At 41.6% G+C, this 26,675-nt stretch overlaps 1 protein-coding gene across 3 annotated transcripts in view; it reads left to right on the forward strand.

Moving 5' to 3' along the window:
• The window catches only part of ANO2 (anoctamin 2), a 114,594-nt gene extending 102,898 nt beyond the window's left edge, over positions 1 to 11,696 (forward strand). For 2 of the 3 annotated variants that reach the window (XM_068190573.1, XM_068190574.1), the window contains 5 exons: positions 1,111 to 1,263; positions 1,371 to 1,423; positions 3,410 to 3,591; positions 8,847 to 8,952; positions 10,382 to 11,696. In XM_068190573.1, coding sequence (XP_068046674.1) covers positions 1,111 to 1,263; positions 1,371 to 1,423; positions 3,410 to 3,591; positions 8,847 to 8,952; positions 10,382 to 10,663 — 776 coding nt within the window. In that variant the 3' untranslated portion in view covers positions 10,664 to 11,696. Of the gene's footprint in view, positions 1 to 1,110; positions 1,264 to 1,370; positions 1,424 to 3,409; positions 3,592 to 6,390; positions 6,460 to 8,846; positions 8,953 to 10,381 lie in introns of those variants that run through there. The other variant, XM_068190575.1, reaches the window with a different exon arrangement.
• Positions 11,697 to 26,675: the final 14,979 nt, after the last annotated feature.

Below are 26,675 nucleotides of genomic sequence, written 5' to 3' on the forward strand. Positions count from 1 at the left end.
AATATAAAATAGTCAGGAAAGTATGATTTCAAGGGTAGGATGTTTGTATGCTTTGAAAAAGCTCCATCTTAGTGTATACAATTATTTTCAGAACAAAACAGTAAGAATGATACTTTAAAGGCCATATAATTGATATGCAGAGATTTTACTTTTTTGTGCAAACATATTGTTCCTGACATTAGAAAGGGGAAATATCTGAGGAGTTGTACTCAAAAAAAAGGTGTATGTGAGAGAAGGTCCTAGGGGAAACTGTTTCAAGAGGTAGTTGTAGGTTGTGACAACAATGCTGAAGGAAAATATTTTAAAGTATAATATTGTGCTATGTGCACAGAATATTGGGCTATTTTCTAAGAAAAGTGCAATTCCTCCCTCAATGGAGAGAGAACTTCTACAGGGATTTGCCAAAAAAGAAGCCACAGTAAATAGGGCATTGAAACACACCAATACTTTTTCTATGCTAATATTTTTTTAACTCTGAGATGTAGATCGCAGTCAGATTTATTAGTTTAATATATTTTTAATATATATTTATATAAAATTCACCTTTGTTTAGATTTAAAGAGGAGTATTTCTGAACTTGGAGGATATCTGTGACAAAAGGAGGGATGAAAGTGCTGCACAACACCACTGGCTCCTGCATCCACAGAGACACTTCTGTTCTTGCTTTTCACAGGCTGCCACCAAGTTTTTCAAAGGAAGCTGGGAAGAAATAGTAGCACCTTGTAGATTTTCTCCTTTTACTTGATTGTGTATCATTTTCCTTATAGGGAAAAGGACAGGAAAGAAACAGCATGGACTAATCAGTTAATTATGTATAAATGCAGAAATTAGACTCTGAATCCTTTGTCCTTTATTAAATTTATTGTTTCCTTTGGTTTGTGCTTATGCTAGCAGCTTGAAGCTTTATTGGAAACATTCATAAAGCATAGTGACAAACTTTTGTCTCTTCATAGCCTTACTCTGGGATATTTATTCCTGGGACCAAACTGGGAAGTGGAATTTTATGGGGTTGGTAATGAACAAAGCTCATCAACAATTTGCTGCTCCATTTAGAAGCTATCAAAAAACATTAGCTATCAAAAAACATTCTTTTTTTTTTTTTTTTTCCAGTTATCCAGTTTGGCTTTGTCACACTCTTTGTTGCCTCTTTCCCTCTGGCCCCTGTCTTTGCGCTTCTGAACAACATCATCGAGGTTCGTCTTGATGCAAAAAAATTTGTTACTGAGCTGAGGAGGCCAGACACAGTGAGAGAAAAAGATATAGGTGAGTAATGAAAGAGCATTGCAGTGAAGATAAGACAAAAATACAATTAAACAAAGAAGAAAATTTATAATGAACCCATTAATAAGTCTTTTTTCTTTCACTTACAGGTATTTGGTATAACATATTGAGCGGTATTGGAAAGCTTTCAGTGATTATTAATGTAAGTGTTTGGTTACACCAGTTTCTAACCATGATCTTGGGAGCTTCTACTGTTCCTTCAATGTAATTTAAAATTCTTTATAATTTATTATTTATAATTGTTCATATTTTATAGTCCCTGCAACATAATTTAAAAGTGGCATCTAATTCTCTCAATTGCTCCAATACAACAGAATACAGATATATTATGTTTATTGTGCTATATGTACTCCCTAAGTAAAATTTTCCTCTATATGCTTTAAGATAAAACATCTCATGCCCTAGGACTTTAGTCCTAACAGTTTCTAGTGGGTTTTTAGCCTATAGATCAGAATCTCATTGAATCATTTACATTGGAAAATATCTCTAAGGTCATGGAATAATACCAGAGATATTAAAGGTATCAAAGCCCTTTAGAAAGGGAGGTAATTTTCACTACTGAAGGGAGAACTTGTGGAGAGTTGTTATGTAATTAATTTAACAAAATAGCTCCCAGCACAACAGCACAGCACTCTAATGCCTCCAGAGGGGCAGTGTCATTTCATTTGGGTGGAATTCACATTGTTCACTCATGGCTCTCCAGTTTCCAGGAATTAAGGTAGGAAATCTGTGGAACCCTGCACATCCCCATAATCTCACTGTCCGGCACAGGCTTCAGCTGTCCAGCACTGAACTGTGCTGGAGGAGAAAAACTGCAGCCTTTTGTTTTTCTCTGAATACACTTTGCAGATTTATGATCCTTGATTATTTCCTGTGTTGATCAAACTCTGGAAATGTTTATTTCCTGGGGATTCCAGTAAAGTGTGATTAGATACCTTTTCTTGACAGAAATGTAAATATGTGCATACCTGTTTGAAAAAAAATACTGAATGCCCAATTCTGCTTATCCATCTGGATAATATTGATACAGTAAATTATTATGCAGCAAAATATAGTTTTAAATCATCATAAGATTGTAGAATGGTTAGGGTTGGATGGGACATTAAAGATAAAATCATTCCAAGGCCCCTGCCATGTGAAGGGACACCTTCCACTAGCCCAGGTTGCTCCCAGCCCCATCCAGCCTGGCCTTGGAAACTTCCAGGGATGGGGCAGCCACAGCTTCTGTGGGCAACCTGTGCCAGGAACTCAGCACTCTCACAGGGTCTTCCCAATATCCCATGTAAATCTGCTCTCTGTCAGTGTGAAGACATTACCCCTTGTCCTGTTACTCAAGGCCTCTGTCAAAAGTCCCTCTCCAGGTCTCTTGGAGTCTCTTCATGCATTGGAAGGGGCTCTTAAATCTCCTCCCAAATCCTTCTCTTTTCCAGGCTGAACAATCCCAATTCTCTTGGCCTGTCTCTGTAGCACAGGGGCTTCAGCCCTCTGGCCGTCTTCATGGCCTCCTCTGGACCTGCTCCAACAGGAGAGAGTCCAGAGCAGAAATCAAAGGGATTCTTATTGATATGATGTAGAGATTTCTGTGATTGATTGCCCCCACAATGACACCAGTTTTATGGGATACCAGTCTCAGGAGGTTTAATACCAGCATGAGATCCCCCTGTGTGGAATGTGTGAATCCTGATGCTGAGGGGAAAATGGACATATACACTCAACAGGTTTGGTGTAACTACACCAAAATATAGCCCAAATTATAGGAACTGGCTATTAGGTCTTGTTGTAGGTTTTTTTTTTTTTTTAATAGTGATAAACCTCCTAATGGCTCCAGAGATCAAAACAATTGGAGCAATGTACAATCCATTAATTTGTTTTTTTACTTCCCTAGCCGAGCCTTCCCTTGGAGGGACAGAGCAGGTTACCGTGCAAATATTCTGTACCAATTCTGGCATATAACTCTCCCTTGATTCTGCACGAATTCTGACCATATAACTCTCCCTTCACTACCACTCTAAATTTGCCTGAACATGAAATTTTTCTCCTGAATTACTTAACCTGGTGACTCAGATTCACAATGCTGTTGTTTGCTTTTTTGGTTTTTTTTTTGTTTGTTTGTTTTTCCATCTCTCAGGCTTTTGTCATTGCTGTCACCTCTGATTTCATCCCACGCCTTATGTATCAATATGCATACAGCCAGAATGGAACCATGCATGGCTTCATCAATCACACCCTCTCATACTTCAATGTCAGCCAGCTCAAGGCTGGGACACAGCCAGAAAACTCCCTGTTTGCACAGGAGGTTTCATTCTGCAGGTAAAGTACTTGTAAGGGCAGTTTGCACAGTCGAGGGAATTTCCTTGGCTCTAATGTATTTTTTTCAAAGTGGGAATTGATAAAATCCACTTATTTGGCCACAATATTCAGAAATATTCATGTGCCTTTGAAAATCTGGGTTTGGAACTGCTGGTTTTAGAGAATTTTCACTGTGTTACAAAGTCTTTAAAAGGGGTTTTTTTTAGGGCATTAAAAGGCAAAATAAACAATTTAGAAAGACTTGATCCACAGAAAAAAGCAGACTAACATTTTCTTTGCCAAAAGACTTAGCTTTAATTAAAAATAATGTTTTTGTTTTTTTTAATGGACACCCAGTAATTAGAACCAGGCTTTCTCTGTCTTTATTAAATTCAGTCCTTACTTGCTGAGATACCAGTTTTCAATATATTATGCCCATCTTTAGAACCTGCACCATTCGCCATGTACCTGTCGTCTATTTCAGATACATCTTTTCTGACTGGGGAAACAAGGCTCAACTTCATTTAAAATATGTTCCAAATACCAGATACCTATAGAGTAGTTCCAGTTTGCATGAGAAATCACTAATGTGGCTCCAGCTTTCAAAGTAACTTGGTATTTTTTATAATAATATTCAGAAATTCAAAGAGCTGGTTTAAGGCATTACAACCCCCAGCTGTTCAAAACTGAGCTGCTTTGGGTCAGTGTTATACTCAACAGCCTGTCTCCCCTTCCTTCTTGACTCCCTTGAAATCCCCCTGTGCTTAGTCTCTGCAATGGCACAAAATAATTATAAAAGTTCCTCTTCCATTTATTTAAGGATAGCCTGAATGTAGAGTGGTTTTCCCTTGCTTTGATTTGCAATATATTTCACACAGATTTTAAGTGGGGTATATATCTTGCCCAACTATAACCCACAAAATGACACAGCCCAGTTTCTTCACTGGAAGCAGGGTAAAGAAGGAGAGAAATCTGTCCCTGTCACTCCGGCAGTGCTGTTGGGATTGCCTTTGGGGGGAACCTACCTTCTCACCTTGACTACAGCACAGGATAGGTGAATGCACTCCTAACTTTTAAGCAACTTATAAGCATGTGAGCTCTGCAATTCCCCATTTCTGCTTCTGGGACTTAGCAAAGTATTCCCTGTTAGAGTATGCAGCATCTCCGGACTTTCAGATTTGTAAGTTTGTGAAATGCTTTTCCACTCTCACTCTAGACGTTTTAATTTTTCATCCCTAAATTCGCATGTGTTTTACTTCAACAAGCATCTTGATCCACTTCACTGTGATTTTGCTGCTTTCACTATGCTGCTTTTTACATTGTTCCATCCAGTGGCCTCTGTTTCTAGATGTTTAAGTGCTGGTGTGTTTGGAATATGTGCATTAACAACAGGGTAAAATGCAGTCCTCACATTAGTTTGGTCATACACAGCCAAATACTCAACAGAGCCCAAATACAGGGAGGAGGGAATCATCTGCGCTGTGTTCAAAAGTGGTCCCTTCCTGATGACAACCTCTAAGAGACCGAGAAGAGGAAAAAAATTAATGTTTGACCATGTGTTAGTCTGAGTGAGACAGAACTATGGGAACATTTCTCTTATCAGGAAACAATTGGGAAAATATGTCAGTATCCATAAACACTGTTTCTCATTATCATCTGCCTCATTTGAATCTTATCAAAATCTCAGCCTTGGACAGAACTATCACTGTGATAAAGTATGGGGTCTCTAACTTGCATCCCTAGAGATAGGCAACCACACACTGCCCCTCGAGCTGGAAATAAAATCTGTATTTCTGTTTCTGGCAAATGCATTGGGAACAAGCTGACCTCTCTTATTCTTAGATTTCTGTGACCTCTGGAGATAAATGTGGTTGTAATGAGGCTGCATTTTTCTCCTTGCGGGCATTGCCAGAGATTAAGGTATCTTAAAAATAACCATAACAAGCCAGAAACAACTCTGAACATACAGAATGCATTCTTCAAATATTTAGAGCAGCATTTTCTGCAGTGCTGTGAACTCTTTGGCACTGCTTCCAAATAAAGGTTGCAGTAAAGCTGTTCTGATGCACAGTATTAGTTGTAATTTTACTTTTTTTTTCTTTCTGGAAAAATGGCATTTGAATAGGTGAAGGCAAATTAGAAGCACATCTTGCTAAGATATAGGATATTTTTATTGTTTTTTCCCTTTTAATCCTTGTAGCCTTGTATGATGATGGAGTACATACAAACCTACTGGTCACACTGAAAAAAGGAAGCAGCAGATATGGAGTCATTCAAGGGATTTTGTCTTTAGCATGGGTCTGCTCCAACATTCAGCAACTTTATAAAGTGTCTTTTAATTTATTTTCTTAATGTCATGAGATTCGTCTCATCTATTCCTAGTGATCAGTGGTGGATGCTTACATTTTTCCCTGACTAATTTTTTTATACTCCTGCACTGCTGATTCTGTGATTATGGATGTTTTCTCCAATTTCTTCTCAAGGCCTGCTGAAGAAGGAAATTAAACAGATTAGCTTATTTGGACTGATCTGAAATTCCACCTATATACAAAGTTAGAATTTTGCTTTTACCAGTCTTTTTTTTCCCCCCCATGGTAAAATTCTGAAATACATTAACATCTTTGTCTTACCTCTGGCTTCAATTCTCTCTACCCAGCTTCCCCTCCCCCACAATTCTCTACTTTCAGTGCACATTTTTCTATTCTTCCTTATAACTTTTTTGTGCTCTATTCTTCAACCATGTTGACCACTTCATATTCTTGTCCTTTCTCAGTGCAATTACAGTTGCTTGATATTTTGTAAACACAATAGTCTTTGCAGCACTGGTTGGTTGCTGTTCCTGCCATACCTGCTGAATCAAATATTTTAAGAGTGAAGCATTGAAGAGGTGAGGGAATCAGAGTCATAGAATATCTTGATAGAATATCTTGAGTTGGAAGGGACCTACAAGGGTCATCAAATCCTGACCCTGTATAGAAGATCCCAAAAATCACAACTGAGGATATTGTCCAAACGCTTCTTTAGCTGAAAAGATGATCTTTGTAAAAAAGACCTACTTGTAGAATCTAGGGGTTAAAAAAGGCCCTTTGGAGTCCCATGTGCCAGAGAATAATTTGAAAAAGGAGGTGGGGAGGAGGCCCAGCTCCCTCATCTATAGCTCTGGCAACATTTTCCCTCACCATAAATCCTTTGCTAGTGTTCTGTTGAGTGTAAGTTCAGGAATCTCAAGCAGTTGATTCCCAGCTGAGCCAGGTGAAATTTCCAAGGGGTCTGATGTCCTGCAGCACTTACATAGTTTGTGAAGCTCAGAATGCATTACAAGGAATAACCACCACAGTTGGTGACCCTTCCAGGTGAACATGGGCTCCTTTTCAAGACTGAGATTGATTTATAGTGGTCAGCAAAGTCCACAAGAGACTCAGTAGCTTTCCTTGGCTTTGATGTTCAAGCAGATTAAGTTCAAGGGAACTGACTTTGGCCCTTAATGCAGCACTTGTACAGATTTGAGCAACATGTGGGAGTCCACAATGTCCATAAAAGTACCAGAGGGGGGATCTGGCAGTGCAGGAACAGCACAGGAATCCTAAGACAGGACCTGTGCATGCACTGCTGAGCAAATCCATGCAGGGGCTAACACAGCCCAGGGAGTCCTTCCCTAAATTAACACAGCCCCCAATTTAAAGTAGTTTTCTCCTCCCCGTGGGCTGTACCTCGTGTCCTTTGTGTCCAGAAGCTGCAGCACAGAACGACATCCAGCGTTCCAGACTCAGTTTCTTGGGGGTAGGGAGCAGCAGGATGTAGGGGATGCGTGAACTGCAAATGTGTAGTTTAACATGCAAAACCATGTGGGTAGAACCTGAAGGTAGTTTTGGCAAGCGCACCTGCAAACTGAAGCTGACAGATTTTATATATGAACCTTCTCCATTATCCCCCAATGGAGGCTTTTGCACAGTCTAATGAATCTTACTGTCAGGACGGGTTTTGTGGTATTCAAAACAGATTTTCCCTTTTTTAATTTCATCCCATTACTCCTAGTCAAACACTGGGAACAGCACTAAATTATCCCTTTCAGTCCTAAGGGCACAATTTGCACATGGTTATCATGTCCAACTGTGGCTGTTACTTACCGAAGTGGAGCAATACATATGCTGCTCTTTAATCTTCCTTATGAGTCAGTCTCCTCAGCCCTTGTACTGTTCTCCTGAACTACCTTCAATTTGTCGCTATCTTTTTCTTTGGTTTTCTTTTTCTTTTTTTTTTTTTTTCCTTTTTTTTTTTTTTTCTTTTCCTTCCATCCCCTCTGGAATATGCACAGCTGAATGGCTGAATGCAGCGATCCAGGTGTGGATTTACCTGGGCTGTTCAGAGGAAGGCTAATTTCCCATCCCAGCACCATTGTGACTTTTGCTGATACACCCACAAGTCATACACTGTCCTGCTGCAATATTTCAAACTTGTGCTAACTTGCTAGCCTCTGCAAGGTCCAGGCTATTTCCACTTACAAACGCTATCCCTTCAAAGATGTTTCAAGTGTTTTATTTTTAATTATTTTCCAATTCCCCATATTATTCTCATTGTGTTTCCTGTCTTCATTTCTTTTTGCTTTCTGTGTTTCCTGCTATTTGCAAAACTTTCCAATTTAGGAGCATCTGTGATTTTTATTAGCCTGTTGTTTTTTTCCAAATGATTGATGATAATACTAAAAGCAACAGTCTTTACACCAAAGCACTAAGGCTCTGTTTTATCCTGTCCAAGGCTAGGCAGTTAATTTAGGAAGTGCCTTCCCCATGGCTCCCCCTTTCGTTAATGCAAAGACAGCAATCACCAAAGCATGAGGCACATTTTATGTGGGCTGAATCATTCCCCAAATTAATTACGTTTTAGGTAAAATGGATGCAGGTTTATGTCCTTCAGTCTGAAAATGCCTTGGACTATCTCTCTGCTTTCATTTCAGCATTTTATTCCCTGTACATTGATGTCAATTTACATTAAAAATAAAGGGGACTTCTGCCAATCCTCTAAAATCTGGACATTTCTAACCTTAAAACAATGTTCTGATTTTGGTTACAACTGTAAAAACCAGATTAAGTGTGTTAAATTCAGTGGAGGTAGTCCAGCTCTAATTCTGAAGTTGTATTTCATAATAAGGTTTGAAGTAAGAACATCTGGAGGATTTGATTCTTTGGGTTTTGTGATTGGAAAATCACATTAATCACAGCAATTGGTGCTGGAGGAAATTGCTGGAACTGTGATAACTGAGCTGTCTCCATGTCCAGGTTCAAAGACTACAGAGAACCACCTTGGTCCCCACACCAGTACGAGTTTTCTAAGCAGTACTGGGCGGTCTTGTCCGCTCGCTTGGCTTTTGTGATTCTGTTTCAGGTAAGTCTGCTGACACTTTCAGACACAGAAACATCATCATAGGTGGATCCAAATGTGTGTTCAAAAGCAGCCCATGTCCAATAGACATGGAAAGCAAGACTCACAGCTTCCTCTAGCCCTTGGTGTTAGCATTGATCCCTAAAATACCTCAGGCTTTTGAATGTTTAAGTGGACTTTGTCGACTTTTATACTTTCAGTGGTACCAATTGTAAAAAGCACATAAATGCTATGTAAGCTTGTTAACTGCTGTTCTTTACCCAAAGCAAGAAATAAACAGAAGTAATAAATCCTCCAAGGTTTTTTGCTACTTTCTTGAATGGAGCACAGTAAATTGTCCCCAGTATGAGGATTTCATTAGCAAGGGATTTGCTATCATGGCTTGCCTTTCCAGTGGCTTCCTTTTGCCCTGATCTGGGATCCTTCCACAACCAAATTGGGCCCATCCCTCTTTTTCAAATCTGCTTTTATTTTGTTCCCACCTGCCAATTACTCCCAAGAGTTTCTGTGAATCTTGCCTGGTTTGTATTGCCCTCTTCTGATTCTTTGCCATGCCTTCAGTAATTTTCCACCACTGGCTGCAAAGCACTTAAAAGCAACTCGTTCTGCTGGGCTTCAAACCCTCTGCCTGCTCTGCCAGAGAACATTCCCTGGTTAATTAACTCCATTGTCTCGGATGGGGACAGAGAGTTCATGCTAGCAGCCCTGTTAGCAAACTGCTGTCACACATTTCCAGGCATTACACAACACAACAGTCTCAAAACATTATTGTGGCAATACAAACCCCCAAAACATTGCTTATCTATACATTTCACAAGCAAGCAAAACTTTTTGCCCAGTCTGCTTCCTGCTTGATGTTATGAGCAGCACCTGTAATCACCTTGACACCTGAGGTTTGGGGTTTCGGCTTGCACACTGTGGTAGTGTAAAAAACAATCCTGCTTGTCAGCAGACAAAAGGATTTGACTACAGAATGGCCATGAAAGTTCTCTGCTGTGTGCTCAGGCCACACTGGAAACACACAGGAATCTTTGCTTTGTGTTTCAGGATTTTTGATGGTATTGGAGGATGTCCTTACATTAATGGATTCTGAACTCAGTATCAAGGAATTGGATATTGAGAACTAGGCACCTTTGGATGCCTGTAAAGAATAATGCTGATTTAGCTACTGAGGCCATGGATTATTTGATGATTCCATGTCCTTTCCTATTTCAAACCTAACTGTTTAATTCAGCCTCTACACTGAGGGGTAGCTGTGCACAAACCTGAGCTCTTTTTTGAAATAAAGCCTTAATCAACTGCTTACTACCACACACCACCAGCAAAATGTGTTTGACATCTGTCTTATAGCTGTAACAAAGGTTTGGTTTTGCTCCAGTGTGAGTATTTTGGATTTTTCATGCTTGCTTCATGTCTGTTGCTGTTCTTGCAGAACCTGGTGATGTTCCTCAGTGTTCTGGTTGACTGGATGATCCCTGACATTCCCAAGGACATCAGTGAACAGATCAAAAAGGAGAAGACTGTGCTTGTTGACTTCTTCCTGAAGGAAGAGCATGAGAAGCTGAAGCTGCTTGAAAGCTTTATGGCACGCGACAAGCGGAAGCGCAGGAGCGGGAGCAAAAGCAGAAGGACCAGAGCCGCCAGCTTCTCCCAGTGTCACCGCAGCCCCAAGGGCAGCTTCACCTCCTTCAGCTCACAGCACACCGTGGTGTGACTCCTGAGGGAAGGGAACAGCCTGTGCTTGCGTCTGCTTACTGTGTGATGTGGTTCTGAGCCTGGAGCAAGGGAGGGAGAGAAGGGACAGGGAGAAAAGGAGGCTCTTTGCTTCCTTAGGATCTCCAGATGTGAGGGGCTCTGTTACAATTCAAATGCCCTCTGGGCTGCAGCATTTCCAGATTTCATCAGTGCAAGATAAGGGCTATTCTGGGGCTGTAGCTGGTTCCTGTGGTGACAATGCATGCGAGCTGGGGAGGCATGCAGGAATTCTCCTGGCAGGAATTCTCCTGGCAGCCATCCCTCCTCCTGCAGATGCCCGGTGAGGCACGGGGCACTCCTGCTTTAGTCTCTATCCTTGGGCAGGTTGGACTGACTGTGGAGAAGGAGTGACCATGGAGAAGTGCCCACATCTCATGGTCTCATTGGCTGTAGCTGCCAGTGGAGGGTTTGCATGTGGTGTCTCAAGGAGTTTTTGTGCCTTCCTAACCTACGCTGCCACAGGGTGCCACTTCTGGAGGGCAGGCAGGGCTCTGGGAGATGTGGGAACAGAAGGAATTTAAATCACTGGGCACTTGCATCTATGGATGTATTGTGCTTTGCTTAGCAGGAGCTGGAATGCATGTGCTGGTGAGCAGGAAGGCCATCAGAATGGCTGAAGTTGCCAGAACCAGGGAAGCTCCTTGGCACCCATTGTCCTGAACAAAAGGCTAAAAACCAAACCTTGCATGTTTGATTCTCCTCTCACTTAGTCTTGGAATTCAGCCAGTGTCCAGAAGAATCATGCCACTGAACCACCAGTGCAAAGCTGAGGAATAAGAATGGAATCAATCCTTGGAAATCATGTGGCATCTCCATGCACACTGCATGTAAAGTAACAAAAATCACTGCTGTTGTGATTTACTGTAAAGTAAAATATTTTGCAGAACTGGATTACACTGGAATATATACATATTCACTAACCAAGCTTTCACCTACAGGCATTTAAGGAATATACTCTGTCATGAATGAAAATTAAACTTTCTTAAAAAATCTGTTTCTTTTCCTGTTGATATTGTCTCTAACTCAGCTTGAAATTCAGAGTCTGGACAAAAGGTTTTCCTCCCATTTTGTCTTCTCAACAATACTTTCAAAACCAGAAAAAATACAAACCAAAAGAAATACTTCAGGTTCAGCCATTCTATTCAGGATTACTCGTTAACATAATAATCTTATTTTATATATTTCTGAAGCCTAAGATTTTACTAATGTCTTAGATGAAAAGATTTGTCTCTGACACAACTTTTGGTACATAATAGGAGGTGCAAAAAAAATTTCTTTTTTCATTCAGTGCCCAAACTAAGGCACATAAAAATGGGAGAACTGTTTCAGGGTGGCTGAAATTAAAAAAAAAAATTCTTCAAGTTTCATGTTTAAAATTTACTTTTGGGTTATTTATTCCTTCAACATAGAAATGGAATTTGAAACTAAAACATTGTCTGGAATAAAATTGCAAATGTTTAACTTTGTTGAAAAAAAGTCGGTCCTCTCCAAATATTTTCCTCTTTTTCTCTGTCAAAACTCATTGTTTTGTTTTAATTTTGTTAGGTGATTGAATGATTTTTGTTTGTTTGTTTGTTTGCTTTTTAAGTCTTTGGCTCCCTCATGGAAACCTGTGACACGGCTGAGACATAACTTTTGATTTCCCCCTCTAAGATCAACATTTAAATGAGGGAATGGTATCTCCTCAAAACCAAATTGTCTCATTTTACTTTCAAAAGGCCAGCAAAGCTCTGTTGGGGATTCCATGGTCTAATGTATTAAGATAGTCAATATTAATAATATCTATTCCCTCTTTAACACCAAGGGGATGCTCTGCTGGTGGACCTGGGGATTTGAAACTGTTGGGGCTTTGGAAGTATCTGTGTTTGTTTTTTGCAACCCTAGTTTTTTGAAATTCAATCAATTCTCTTCACACCAAAAAGCCTCTGATGGGAAGAAAATATTTCTAAACATGAATAATTTCTAAACATAAATAATATGTTTCTAAACAGTAGAAATATCAATCTCATCTGTCATAATTCTTCCTCTCCTTTTTCCAGGAATGTGGGATGTTGTGCAGAAATGGATTTAGAAAGGGGTTGCATGCAGGTTGCACGGCAATGCAGGATATTCAGAATTAAGGGTTTCCTTAAAATAGCACCATTTTGTACATTTTGTACACCCTCCCTCCACCCAGGAAATAACTTTTTAAAAACTGTGAGTCACTCCAAAGCAGTCAGAGAAATGTTATCTCAAAATCGAGTGCATTAGGCTGTTGTTACACAGGATTTCCATAACAAGCGACCGAAATGCTTGCTGTGGTTCAAAAATGATAATTTTTTTCTAGATTTCCTGGCACAAGGAACCAGAGAAGCCAGCAGATGTACACTAATGCTCTGCAAGTTCTCCTGAGGTCACCCAAACAAGGCTGGGAAAGAGGCATGGCAGCAATCCCGGCTGATGTCCAGATGGGATCTCCCCTGGTATCACAAACAGGACAGGCAGCTCAATTATCTTTATCTCTGATATGCTCACTGTTTCCCCCTTAAACTTGAGAGTTTCAATCCCTGAGGATTCCAGCACGTTTGGTACCTGACTCAGGTGCATTCCCCGAGGATTGCACCCTTTGTTGCATTTCTATGGCAACCTCTGGATTCTCCTGACACCGCTTCCCATCAGCTGCTGTAATTGTAGATCACTGATCAGGTATTCGGTCATTCTCACATTTCAGCTTATCTTTTTTTGGACAAAGCCAGACTTTATCTGTCCCTTCTTTGTCAACAGGATAATTGTAAGTCTACCCACAGAGCTCCCCCTTGCCATAAGTTGTGCTTCAGAAGCAGAGAATGGCTGTTCCAAGAGATGTGCATGGGGAGCTCTCCATGGGGACCAAGGGGATAGGGATGCAAGTAGAGGAACAAAGGTAACAAAACCTGTAGGCAATTGTCACTCCTTGTTTTAGCAATGAAAACCATCTAAAATCTCTGCGGGGGGGAAAGGGGAAAAAAAAGTAAGTGGAGAAGGAATTGCATACAAATTCAGTGCAGTATTTCCTAGCCATTTTGGACCACTTCCGATATTAACTGGAAACCTCAATTAAACAGGCAAACATATGAAAAGCAGCATGTCTCTGTGTGTGTGTAGCTAACACCACACTGGGTGCTACAGCTAGTCCCAAACCTCCAGATCCACACTCTAGTATGCTTGGAACCTCATCAATAGGAACATTTGAACCTGCACATCTAATCAGAGCAGTGCAAATAGGTAGCAACAAAAAGGAGGAATGGAATGTCTTGTATAAACTTTACCAGCTCCAGCTGGATGTGACCCTGTCAGGGTGAGGCAATGTGAGGTGTGTTTGCCTGTTCAGCAGAAACTCCAGAGTTTGCTGCTCCGTTTACCACAACTTCTCCCTGGGACTGGGGGTGCAGGGTAGTTTCAAACAGCTTTCAGGAGTTATTCAGGAGAAGAAATGGATCCAGATGAAAGGAGCTCCCTGCTCCAGAGTGACTCCATTGTCAAATGCCATCAGTTAGTGGATCTGTCTGACCCACACAGCCACGTGAACCCTCTCACTGTGCCCATCTCTAGTTTTAAAGGGGGTTTTCAGGAACTGAGTGGAGCTGTGGGAATGTTGGCCTATTCTGTCATGTCTTCTTCATGCAGACCTGCCCACTTTTTTAATCATCAGCCCTAGATACCTTTTTTTTTTTTTGTGATGGGCATCACTGGCTTTTCAGTCCTCATCTCAGGATATAAAAAACTTTGCTATCTACAACATTCCTACAACTCCAACATTCATGACACTCAAACCCTTCCTTTTTCCAAGTAGAAAAGGGTGACCTCTGTGGAAGTCTGCCTGTTAAATGATTGGTTGGAAATACCCAGTCCACCATGCACAATATTCACCACTGTTAGCAATAAACTCCTCTGACTACAGCAATATAACATCTGTTGCTGCTCTGCAGTCTCACCCTTTAATTAACCACAGATGGTCTCTCTGTTCCCTGTCTGGTCTAATTATTTTGCTTTTGAAAAGAAAATATAAATCAGTTTTGTTTGTGAACTGTTCTTCGTAGGTAAATTCCTGCACACCTTGTACTGGATAAGATGTCTTGTGTGTCCAGGAACACAAAATTTCAGATACAACAGTAGAATTGCATTTAAAAGTAGGAGAGGAGGAGGATTTACACCTGAACTCCCAATTCTTACCTTGCAAGGGCCACCAGTCCATGGTTCACCTGAAAGGCCTGCAGACAATGGAGGCTGAAGAATATTTTTAGCAAAAAAAATGAGTTGAGTCTGTATGCACCACATGCATCTTTTTCAAGGAAAGGTCTGCATGAGTTTTTTTATTAAATGTGTTTTAATCTGTCCTAAATCCCCCAGTACTATCAAAACTCTGAATATTCCCTGCAGTTCCCATCCTTTACCCATCATCTGCAAATGTATTCAATTATTAATGGATTATTCAATTATTAATGGCTGCATTAATTAACAGGATGCCTTGCTGCCTCTTTCCCACCCCCAGAAGAATTGTTAAAACCAACCAGATTCCATAACAACTGCTGAGACAGACTGATAATACTCTTTATTTGTGCATAATGATCTCATGAAATATTTTTATTTTTGTGTATTTTCAGTTGCTTATTGACACAATCCTGCAGCTTTATTTTTCCTGATTCTTAGGACTCTCACTAAAACAAGTCTTCTATTGACAGTGTTTCCCAGCCACTCCTGGTTCCACAGATATAGCTTCAATGAGCAAAATGATTACTATCAAAAGATTATATGTGTCTCTAATGCAGCCACCTGAGGCAAGACAGAACCAAACCTCACTGGAATCAGTGGAAGTCTTTCTTTTAGCTTCAGTATCCCCTTGAGCCGAGGGATTTTTTTTCTCTATTCAATTCTGTGTGCAGCTTTTAACCAGATAGGTAGAGACATTGGGATAGCAGTGGAAAAAATGTGCATCCCCAGCAAACTTCCATTGCTGTGGCCTTCAGCGAGTCCCACTGTGGAAAATGTGCACTGCCAGCAGTTTGGGATTTGACCCTGCATTTTCCAGAGATGGGATCACCCTCCAAAACTGGCTGGCCAATTTCGTTTGCATTCATCCTGATGTTAGGGCTGGCTTTAGCCAACTTGATTTTTGGAACTGTGCTTCCAGGTGGGAAGGACTTAAGGCAGACACAACTGTGAGTCACTTTTGAAAGCTATCATCTTTGAATTTAAATATATAAGGAATATTGATCCACCATCTGGTTAAATCTGTGCTGTTTATGTCACAGATATCAATCCTTATATCAGGCTCCCTGTTATCTGAAATTGTAGTGTCTGATTTCAGTAACTTCAGGGATGCAATTAACAGGGAAGCAATGTGATCCATCAGCTTGGAAAGGCTACTGCAGCCCTCCAACTGAACCATGCATTTTTGGGAAAGACACTGGAAGTTGTGCCTTTAGGACCAGAAGGAAGCTAGGTAGGAAGGTGGAAATGGGCAAGGAGAGGAGCTCCCTGAAGCTGTGGGGATAATGAGGGGCTCTGCACAATTTTTGCTGGTATGTCAGAGCCTTCCAGTGTCTTATTCCAGTCCACAGCCTCATTCTTGGCTGGAGGAAGCTGTTCTCTGCTTAAAGGGAAATCACAGGAAGAAATCACAGCCCTACCTGAATCTGCCTCACAAGGTAAAGTCCATTTCTGGAGTGACTCCTGACTTTCCTGATGTACTTTAAGCACAAAAGGCAGCAGAAATCCAAGCAAAAATCTTGCACAAATACACAGAGATCTTCTAACATTTTCTGCCCAGCACTTAAACAGAGAGTCCTCTCCTAATGAGCTATTTCTTAAGAAGATTAATTTCCCAGAGCCTTTCCAGTAGCCACTTTAAGTAAGGGGCAAAAAAACATGCCAATAGTCTTATCTTCAGTCTTACAGGTGTGGTTTAAGCTTTTCTCTGGCATCTAGTTTTTAGTTTTTCTCCCATCTCTTACAAAGCTTTTTTCAAATTATCATTATTTTTTAACACTACAGCTATTTATGACTTGTACAAATCAAATCTCAACTAAATTCAACAAAACATCCTCTGTTGATGCTAGGAGAGGGTTTTGACTTGTTTTTGTTCTTGTTTTGCTACATCTAATCTTTTGAGATACAACAACATATTTTCATAAGAGTTTGGAAACACAGAAGGTCAGTAAGGATATAGTGAGGATATTAAGGCCCTGTGAGGATATTTAGATCTAGAATTGTATTCTTACTGCCAGGACTGATTATGAACCTGAAAAAAGGGAAGATTCAGTTTACAAAATGTGGACTTAGCTATGAAACCAAAATAAATCAACAGTAAAGACTGGATTAAGGAGGTTTGTGTCTTTTATTTTGTTTTGGGTTTTTTTCTTTTTTTTTTTCTGACAAGAATAAATAAATATACCCCTGACATACTTTGTTTATTCCAATGACATGTAGAACTGGTTCCAGTAGATGGAGCAAGAAAGCAGAAGGAAAGCAATGCCACATACCCAGGGCACTCAATCAGAGGAGATGGATATTGAGCCACAGAATCGTTTAGGGTGGAAAGGACCTTTAAAATCGTCATATCCAAAATGTTCATGGGGCAGGACATGAACTGCACACGGGTTCACAGAACAAGCTACAAAGCGTCAGAGGAGAAAGCACTCTGAAAGCTACTCCATGGCTTCAAGTTCAGTCAGGAACATTCTTCACCTAACTGACACTGGCAGAAGTTTTTCCTTGGAATTGGCCTAGTAGCTGAAGAAAAATAACTTGGGATTTTCTCCAAAGCCAAGAAAACAGATTAATTATAACTGGCTTGTTATTCTCTTGGCTTTAGTGGAGATTACAGCAGCTAAATCCTTCAGCAAAAAGCTAATGCTGTGGAGAGGTATTAAAAGAGACAAGCTTTACATCTCCCATATGATCTCCAGCCTCTCATTTCTCACTGCCTGTCTCCTCTGACTCTGCGTGTGCTGCAAGTTGTATTGTTTATTATCGGTTTGTGTGTCATGGCAGGGATCACGTGCCCTGCACAGGCACAAACCAGCTGAGCCCCAGCTCCTGGGGGACACCACAACATTCAGGAGCCAAAATAAGGCCAAGCTCTTCATTTGGAATGAAATGACTTTTTTATTATTATTATAATTTTTTATTTTCTCTTCTGACCAAGTTAATATCTTCTAAAAAAGTTAACATCTTCTAAAAAAACAAATAAAACCCACCACCAAAAATAGCCCCCCTTGTTTTGGTGGAAATGAATGAGAAGAGATCATGCTGAAATCAGTGATTTTTTTTTTCACTGGACCTATTTATCACAGAAACCTCCGGCAGACGAGCAGCAACATCCGCAAGGTCTGCGTCCCATCATCGTCCCAGGAAATCTGTGACACCCAGCTGAAGGGAAAAGGGAACATCTGGGAGCACCACTCCTTCCTTGCTCACACTTCCAGGCTCAGGGGAAGTCAGATATTTTTCTTCTTGCTCCTTCCCTATCTCCCAAAGCTGAGACTTAGCCCTGTGGGACCATCTCCAAGCCCTGTGTGGTCACCCCCACTGGCAGGTATTTTACAGGCAATTTGCAGAGGTGTTTTTTGACAGCAGTGGTCTGCTTGGCTTCACTTCCCAGCTTTATCTCTGTGATTTCCTGGGTCCCTTTGCCAAAACTGGGCTGACCAAGTTATTCTGAAAATATGTGGTCAATTTCCTTTAAAAATAATATAGAAAATAAACCCCCAAACCCCAAGAAAACTGTTGCAAAGATACTAAATTCCTTTAAAAGTGCCTGCTTTCTGAAAGGCATTTTTGACAGAGACTGTGTGTCTGTGTTTGCCATGTGTAGGACCTGGCTGGGATGTGATGCTGGTGATGGCACCTGCCTGCAAGGCTGCCTTGAAACTGTCCCTGGGCAGACTCTGATCAGTGACTCCGATGGGGCACACACATGGTGGAATCATGGAATGGTTTGGGTTACAGGGGACCTTAAAGGTAATCTCAACCCAACCCCTGCTGTGGTGTAACTGAGGCCTTCCAGTGCCTGAAGGGAGCCCACAGAAAAGATGGAGAGAGACTATTGGCAGGAGCCTGGAGTGACGGAACAAGGGGCAATGGCTTCACACTGACAGAGAGCAGGGTTAGATTGGATATCAGGAAGAAATTCTTCCCTGTGAGAGTGGAGAGGCCTTGGCACAGGCTGCCCAGAGAAGCTGTGGCTGCTCCATCCCTGGCAGTGTTGAAGGCCAGGCTGGAGGGGGCTCTGGGCAGCCTGGGATAGTGGAAGGTATAGGTGGTTCCTGTGCTGAGATTCCCATCCCAGGGCCAGCAGCAAATCCATGTTGGTTCTGGGGTCATTCTTTTATTCCTGTCCTTTCTGTGACATGTTTCTGGGGCTGCCTCAACTTCAGGGTGCCCAGCTGTGGTTTGTAATATCATGTTAGCCTTGCAGCAGCTTTGGTATGGGAGCATTTGTGCCTGTAGTGCATTACAGACTGCAGTAGTTCTTCCTGCTGCAGGTAACCACAGCAGGTTTGTATGGTTCCCTCGTTTCTCTTTCTTTTGATTAAAAAAAATCAAAAAAACAAAAAAACCAAGCCAAACAAAAATCTGCCAGCTTTTCTACCCATTAATTCTCCCTTATTAGGTTCAAAAGCAATGACTCACTCATGCCCAACAAAAGAGGACTTTTCTCAGATGTTCCCTGGTGGTCTGCTGTTCCCTGGTGGTCCTGCAGCAGGTCAGCCAGGAGCAGAGAGGGAGCTGAGGTGTGTCTAGAGCAGGGGGTACAGGGCAGCCAAGGGAAAGGACAGGGATGTTCCCACCTCGCTGCAGGTGTGTGCTCAGGCACTCACCACTCATACACGGCAGGGGCAAGAGGAGGAGGATGGGCACCTGATGGGAATAGGCAAACCTAGCTCTCCTCTCCACTTTCTCTCCCTCCAGTAAGAGGACAAGAGATGAGAATGAAGAGTGCTGGAGGCAGGGAAGGAAGGGAGCCAGGGAGCAGGAGGCTGTGCTCACACAGCATTTCACAGCTGTCCCCTGCCACTGCTTGGACAAACACTGCTTGGACGAACAACCACGTGGAGCCCTTCCCAAGCTGCACAGGACCAGGCCCTCTGCCTGGGCCTGGGGAAGCACAACAGTGAGGGAACCTAGTGCAGAGAGATGTCTGGCACTGTTAATTAGTCTATATTTGCAGAGAATCTGTGTCTGGACATAAACATTTTCCATTCCAAGCTGTCACAGAGTTGCCCATGTCAGCCACTCAGGCATCACTGCCCCACATGGCACATCCTTGCGGAGATGGTGCACCTCAAAGAAGCACAAGGGCAAAGAACTCTGCTCTGAATGTCTGTAAATAATTTTTAATTAACACCAACTTGGTGGGAAAAAAAAGAGAAGTGATTTGCTTGTAGATGCTTTATGATGGGAAAGGATGAGATTTGTTAAATAAATAATTCCTTTTGAATTAGTCACCAGGTCTAATTAAGTGATACCAAAGGGACAAGGAATCAGAAGAACGAGTTCGTAGGAATATCTAGCTTAAACATAAGATAAAAGTAGTATTTGAAAATATCAAAATAAACAGCGTGTGTGAATGTTTTTTTTGGGATGAGCCAAGGGAAATATTTTCCTGGGGTTTGGCCCATACAATATGCAACAGATGAAACCAATCTGGTTGTTCTTTTGAATGAATTACACAATTAGTGGATAAAGGGAGATCTAGTGGATGCTCAAGCAAAGCCTGTGTGTCATTTGAGCAGCATTACCCTCTAAATCCTGATGTTTGGGTCCTGCCTTATCCTACAATTGACTTTTCTTTGTTGGTGGTGTGACTCCTTTGACTCCAAGGGACTGGTTTCACCTGTTAGAAAGAGGAATTCCTGGTGAAAATTCTAGATTTTTCAGCTCTACTGGCAAGAAGTCTGCACTTGCTGAGGGATTTTTCTGCTCCTATTAAACAGAGATACAATTAACATCTCTAATGTGATCCCGGGAAAATCGATTAGTCACAGCCAAACCATTCAGGCAGCCCAGGGGATCCTCTGCCCTTGCAGTGCTGCTGCCAAGGGTTTCCTAAAGCCTGCTGGGTTTTCATTCCAGCAGGTACACGTGGCTTCTCAGCACAGCCGTGGATGTGGAGACCAGACATCCCCCTTGGAGTGGCCGCCTGCTCTGCCCTCTCACACTCTGGCACCCATCACCAAAGCAGAGGTGAGATCCTTCAAGATCCAATGCGAAATTCCAGATCCTGTGCTGTCACTGCTGAGGCACACTCCCCATCTGCTCCTGCTCCCTTCCTATGTAAAACCCAGGGAAACTTCAGGGAGCTCTGACGGACAACTCCCGCTCTGGAAATGAGACAAGACAACACACAAAAGGTGAGATTTAAATGCCTGTTGTGGCACATGGTGCGCATTAAATGCAGAAGACACAACACTGTGCACAAGTTTCCATTAAAACACAAAATTTGCCTCTATCCACAGTACAATTTGCTAGTAACAGTAAACCAGAATTTCCCAGCACTGTTCAGGAAGGATGTTGTTTTTAGTATGTGCTTGTGTGTATCGGTTTGTGCAATTTCCAGAGTCAAAGCTATGTGAAGCTGGGAGGAGCTTTGGGAGCTTATATCAGCAACATGTGAACAAAAGTTGTCATAAACCTACTGTAACAATCAAAAAAGCCATGCATTAAAAAAAAAAAAAAAAAAGAAAAAAAAAGAAGAAGGTGAAGCCCAAATAATAAAACAGCAATAAAATACTACTAACACAAGAGCTTTGCTTCTGCCTCTGCCAAGGGAGACAAAGCTCAAAGGATAATTTGTGTCCAGCCTTTCCCAGATGAGGCAGAAACAGAGCTATCCTGCATTACTGAGATGAAGGAAGTGCAAAAATGCACCCAAGGATTTTTTTTCCTTCCCTTTTGCACATCTGCCTTGTATTATTCCTGGAATCCTGATGTCAGTGCATGTGAGGGAAGGATTTGGAGAGTGTTACCTGCTCAGCAGAACTGGGTGTTTGCAGGTGGACTGCCAGGGCTGTTGTAGGTGGCACTGGGGGACAGCTCAATTTGTTGAATTCTTCCATCTCCAACACTAAATACAGATTATCAGAGAGAAATATTAAAGGTTGATTGTTTCCTTCTCTGCCTTAGAAGTGTTGGTATGTGTTGGGTATCCCCCACCAAAAAATGATTCAGAAATGGTGCTAAGCATTGTAGTGAGGGAAGGAAGTGTTATTCAAGCCAGTCCTTGTGCTGGCTTGGGTTTGCCTTTCAATATTAATGCAGCTTGCTGCAGAAATTGGGACAAACTATCCCTTTGCCATAGGAGATATTACTCAAATGAGTAAAAAATGAATCAAGATTCATCAGCATTCAAGAGCAGGCCTTTTAATCATGACTAAATGTATGGCAGATATGTGATATAACATGGTAAGAAGTCAGAGAAAAATGGGGTACCTCTAAAGGGATGGGATAGGTTATTTATTTGATTATTTATTTAATTTGTTTTTTACATACCACAGTTACCAGATGCATTAAAAACTTTTAATGTTCTTTTTACATTTCCCATCCCTGTTCTCTTCAGAATGGTTCTCCCAGGATTTTAAGTAAATAGATAAGAGAAAGAGGTTAAGGTTTTGCACTGGTGGTATAAACCCTTCTTCACCTGCTAATTGCTCTGGGGATGTTAATTTATGGCCATAATTGATGCTATTGAAATTAAATACCAGGAGACCTTGTGTCTGGCTGCTGGAGAATGACAGATAGCTCACTTTCCTCCTTTTCATTTTAAAAACAGGTTCTCCTTGGCCCACGTCTGTCCCACAGAAATATGGCAGTGCTGAATTCCCAGATGTAAGTGTGCTGCCTCCATTCTGTCCCTGTTGACATCCAGCACTGGTTATCCAAGCTTTCATCTCTTCGTCTTTAAAACACTGCCATCTGTTGTTTCCAGACGGTTCAGTCTTCTGTTTATCCAAAACCTTGTTCCAGGCCATATGGAAAAAATATCTATTTTCAATTAACCATCACATTTGCTTAAAATATACTACAGCAATGAGAAAAAAATAGGCCTTGCTTACGCAGAGTTGCTCAGGAAGGGGGTGACATTTTATTATGCACTGGAGCTTCAAGATTTTGACCATGTGGCCATTCAGAACATTCAGATACCACAGAAACTGCCAATTTTGCAATAACACAAACGTGCTTGAAGCATTTGAAAGCTGTTATCATTCATATATATATATATATATATATATATATATATATATATATATATCTGATATTAGCACATTAATCAAGTGATTTCCATAGAACACTTTTCTAAATAGGCCATTTTCAGCATTTTCTTTCTGCGGTCAGAAAAAACTCCTCAAAGAATCATAAAATGGTTTGGGTTGGAATGGACCTTGAAGATCATCTTGTCCAAGCCCCTGTCATGGGAAGGGATACCTTTCACATTTCAGGTTGCTCAGGATTCCATCCTGGCTCTTCCAGGTTAGTTTCCTCCCAAAATTCTCCTGTACTTATGCTGTGAGACCCCATCTTCACCACGAACCAGAGGGCAGTGAAAAAAAGAGACAATTAGGACATTGCATTCAACTCAGAGCAGAAATGAAGGAGGTAAAAAAAAGTCGGTAGAGGTATTCATCCAGCAATTCATCTCGATGAGATTGATTCCATCTTTTCTTTCCCGAACCTGAGTTTCTGATAAAAGAATTTTCAATGCTAAAAAGTGAAGGAGATACTTCTCGTTCTACTACAGGCTTGGGCAGAAATAGATTTCTTCAGGACTAAAAAAGAAATAAATATAAAAGGATGTTATTTTTAGGAACAGACTATGCTTGTCATTCCTCAGTTCAAAGGGATATTTAGAATGAGAAGTTGAGTTTCCATTCAAAGCCATCCTCTTTGAAGCAGGATAAAGGCCTGGCCTTCCATCCTTCAAACAACTGCAAGGTTTTGCCCTCCTGAGTTACAGTCTTGTCCTCCCAGCCACCCACAAGCAGCAGCCTCCCCCAGATACAGGCAGATTATTGCTCTGTAAAGTGACCCAAGTTGAAACTAAGGAGGGAAACAGGTGCCAGGTGGCCAGCAGAGACTGGTACAGAACTGCCTGGGTCTCTTGAGCTGTTCCTCACCTCTTATTTACCAGCTCTCAATGTAGCCAGGGACAAAAAGGAAACAAAAGGCAGTGGTGCAGATGTGGGAAATCCTGTAGGCAAGATCAAAATCTAACTGCATGCTAAGTGGACAGACAATATTAATGTGTGTTACATTTAATTAATCAGAGAATTAGCTAGCCCTAGTTGAGCACTTGTTCCTTTCTGGTGGATAATTACAGGCTGCTTCTCAGCTTGAAACAGAGCCAGATATATTTTTTTGCCCATTACTTGTAGTACTTCATCCAATTTTCATCCACTTGAGAGTGCTTAACTGCAGATCCACCAGACTTCCGGAAAGGAAAATTGTGTGAGTGCTCTGCAAAATGTGCTCTCTTAGATGTAAGGCATGGACAATGCAGTATCTTTTGCTGCTATTTTATATTATTTTATCTTTTTTGAATGATCAAAAGAATACCTGGCCAGGTGGACAGTTAGAACAATCTTAGATTTTGGATTTTCCAGAAGTTGGTAAACTTAATACTTTTCTATAAAACTCATCTCTGTGGGACATTCTGCTTTTTATCAGCCCATTGTACCTGTCAAGAGCTCATTCAGCCTTTCCCAAAACTATTTGTTTTAAAAGTCTTCAGTGTTTACATCTTAGTGCCAGTGAAGTGGAGGTCCCCAAGTGATACTCCCACTTTTGGAAAAATTTTTCACTTTTTCTCTGGCAGCAGTGATCTTTATCTAGGAGTGTATTGTGCTCATGAGCAAAGAAAGTCCTTGCATGAATTTACAGCCAAGAAGCTTTTGGGATTACTGAAAAAGAAAATAGGATTGTCTTTTTTTCCCTTATAGGAAATTGTAGGTACAGTAATATGGTGCAGTCCTAGGTGCAAGAATCCCAGCCAGCTCTGAATGGAAGCACACTATATTGGGAACAACAAATGATTTCAGCTCAGTGTTGATTTGGGAGCACCAGAAGGATAGAGGCAGAGGCACACACTATGTTAGGAAAGCAGTCCTCTAGTGTCAGTCCCGTTTTGCACTGGAGCACAAGCAGTGAGCTTCTTTAATGCAATAAGAATATATTTCCCCTAACTCCAGTGACTAGAAAGAAACATGACAGAATTAGCCCATGATCTGACTTCCCTGTTTTCCCTCTGGTAATGTGAAAAATGGCATATTGTGCTTGAGCTGCTCTGTGATTTTTGGATGGTCTCCCTCTAGAGGGGAGAATTATTCTCCAAAATGATTATCGAGCCCCAGAGTGATCACTGCCCATTGAGGGGTCTGTGGATGGACACGTTTTCCCCATGGCTCTGAGATGACAGAGAGCATCCAGCTCCCTGAAGACACTCTTGCTGTTCTTGAGCATCAGCACTGATGTCCCAAGTGCCTCTAGATGGGTAGTGGGGGTTTCCAGAGGTTTCACAGGTAGGAAAGTTGAAAACATGGGAGCCTGAAAACCTGTCAGGGTGCATGCTCAGATTCAGGAAAGACTTGTAAGAGAGATTCTAACTGTGTCTGCAGCTGAGCAGGGCTGACATCAGGCAGAACTTCTCATTCTGAAAACGTGTTTCCTGGAGGCCAGGAAACACAGTGTCACCTTCAGCCCTCTGGAGACTTAATGCATTAAATATTTGCCAATCTCTTGAACACATGCAGGACTGCTGAAAGAGCTGCACTGCCCCTGGGTTCTGTTCCTATACCAATACATAAATTGTTAATTCCCCCTTTGTCCTCACATACTCTTTCATGTACTTTCATGACACAGCTTTGGTGACTACTACCAATTTTTACCTTGGCCCAACCCTGTTGGTGGTTGAGTCACTAAATTTCCACTGTCTGTGTGACACAAATAAACAAAGAAACTCTTATAAAGGACTTTCTCCAGGGGTCCTCTGGTACTCTGTGGTTTATATCTGAGACATTGGCATGGCAAGCACAGGCTCACACCTTGCTGTTATGAGAAGTGAGGAGAATCACCTGAGGATCATATCACTCATCCCCATGCAAACAAGTCCTGCTGTCCAGAGATGTTCTGGGCTGTTGGAAAGATCGTCATGGGTCTGTCTGATTTGTCAAAAGTCCTGTGGGAGACCTGTGCCTTTCTGTGGGGACAGCTGGGTGTGAGCTCAGCTCTGCTTGGCGAGCACAAATGGACCCAGATAAGTACATAAGGCAACAGAATTGAGTTGTTGGTCTCTCCTTTTTGTCCAACAGTGCTTTAAATGGCATTTTCCAGTTTGAGTCAGCTGAGAGCTTCTTGGCAATGCTGCCCCAAGCTGAATTTTACTGCCTTGCAGGCTGGAAGTTACAGAATGCTTCTGCCACAGAAAGAGAGAGAAAGGAAGATGAGGAAGGTGGGAGAAAGCAGAAAGGAGAAAAGCCCTGGAAGATTGGGGATTTGAGACCTAACACAACAGGGGATGTGAAATATATGGGAATGGTGAGCACTGTTTCTCTGTGAGGCTGATGCTCCTGCAGCAAATCCGGCTTCACAGCAGAGATGGAAGGAAAAAATTTAATGATTGTCCAAAAATCTCCTTAGAAAAGAGCCTAGGCATCTAAATATTTTTATACACTTATCAGTTACTTTGTCTAGGTGCTACTGTGGTCACAAAATGACTGGACAAATATGACATCTATTTGCTCCACAGATGCTTTAACCCAAGAGGTAAAAATCGAGCTTTGGCAGACCCAAAGTAACAGACTCTCAGTGACTGTGGGAGACTCATGGCTGTGGGAGTCCACATGGGCAAAGGAAAGAAAAAAAAAAAAAGTTGAGATTTGGGGAAATTTGAGAACCTGGCAATGAGAGCTGACACTTCTGAAGATGGAACTGGTCCTGATCTTCTGCCCACCTTGAGA

This window comes from Anomalospiza imberbis, chromosome 5 (genome assembly GCF_031753505.1).
Source record: "Anomalospiza imberbis isolate Cuckoo-Finch-1a 21T00152 chromosome 5, ASM3175350v1, whole genome shotgun sequence".
Taxonomy (NCBI): domain Eukaryota; kingdom Metazoa; phylum Chordata; class Aves; order Passeriformes; family Viduidae; genus Anomalospiza; species Anomalospiza imberbis.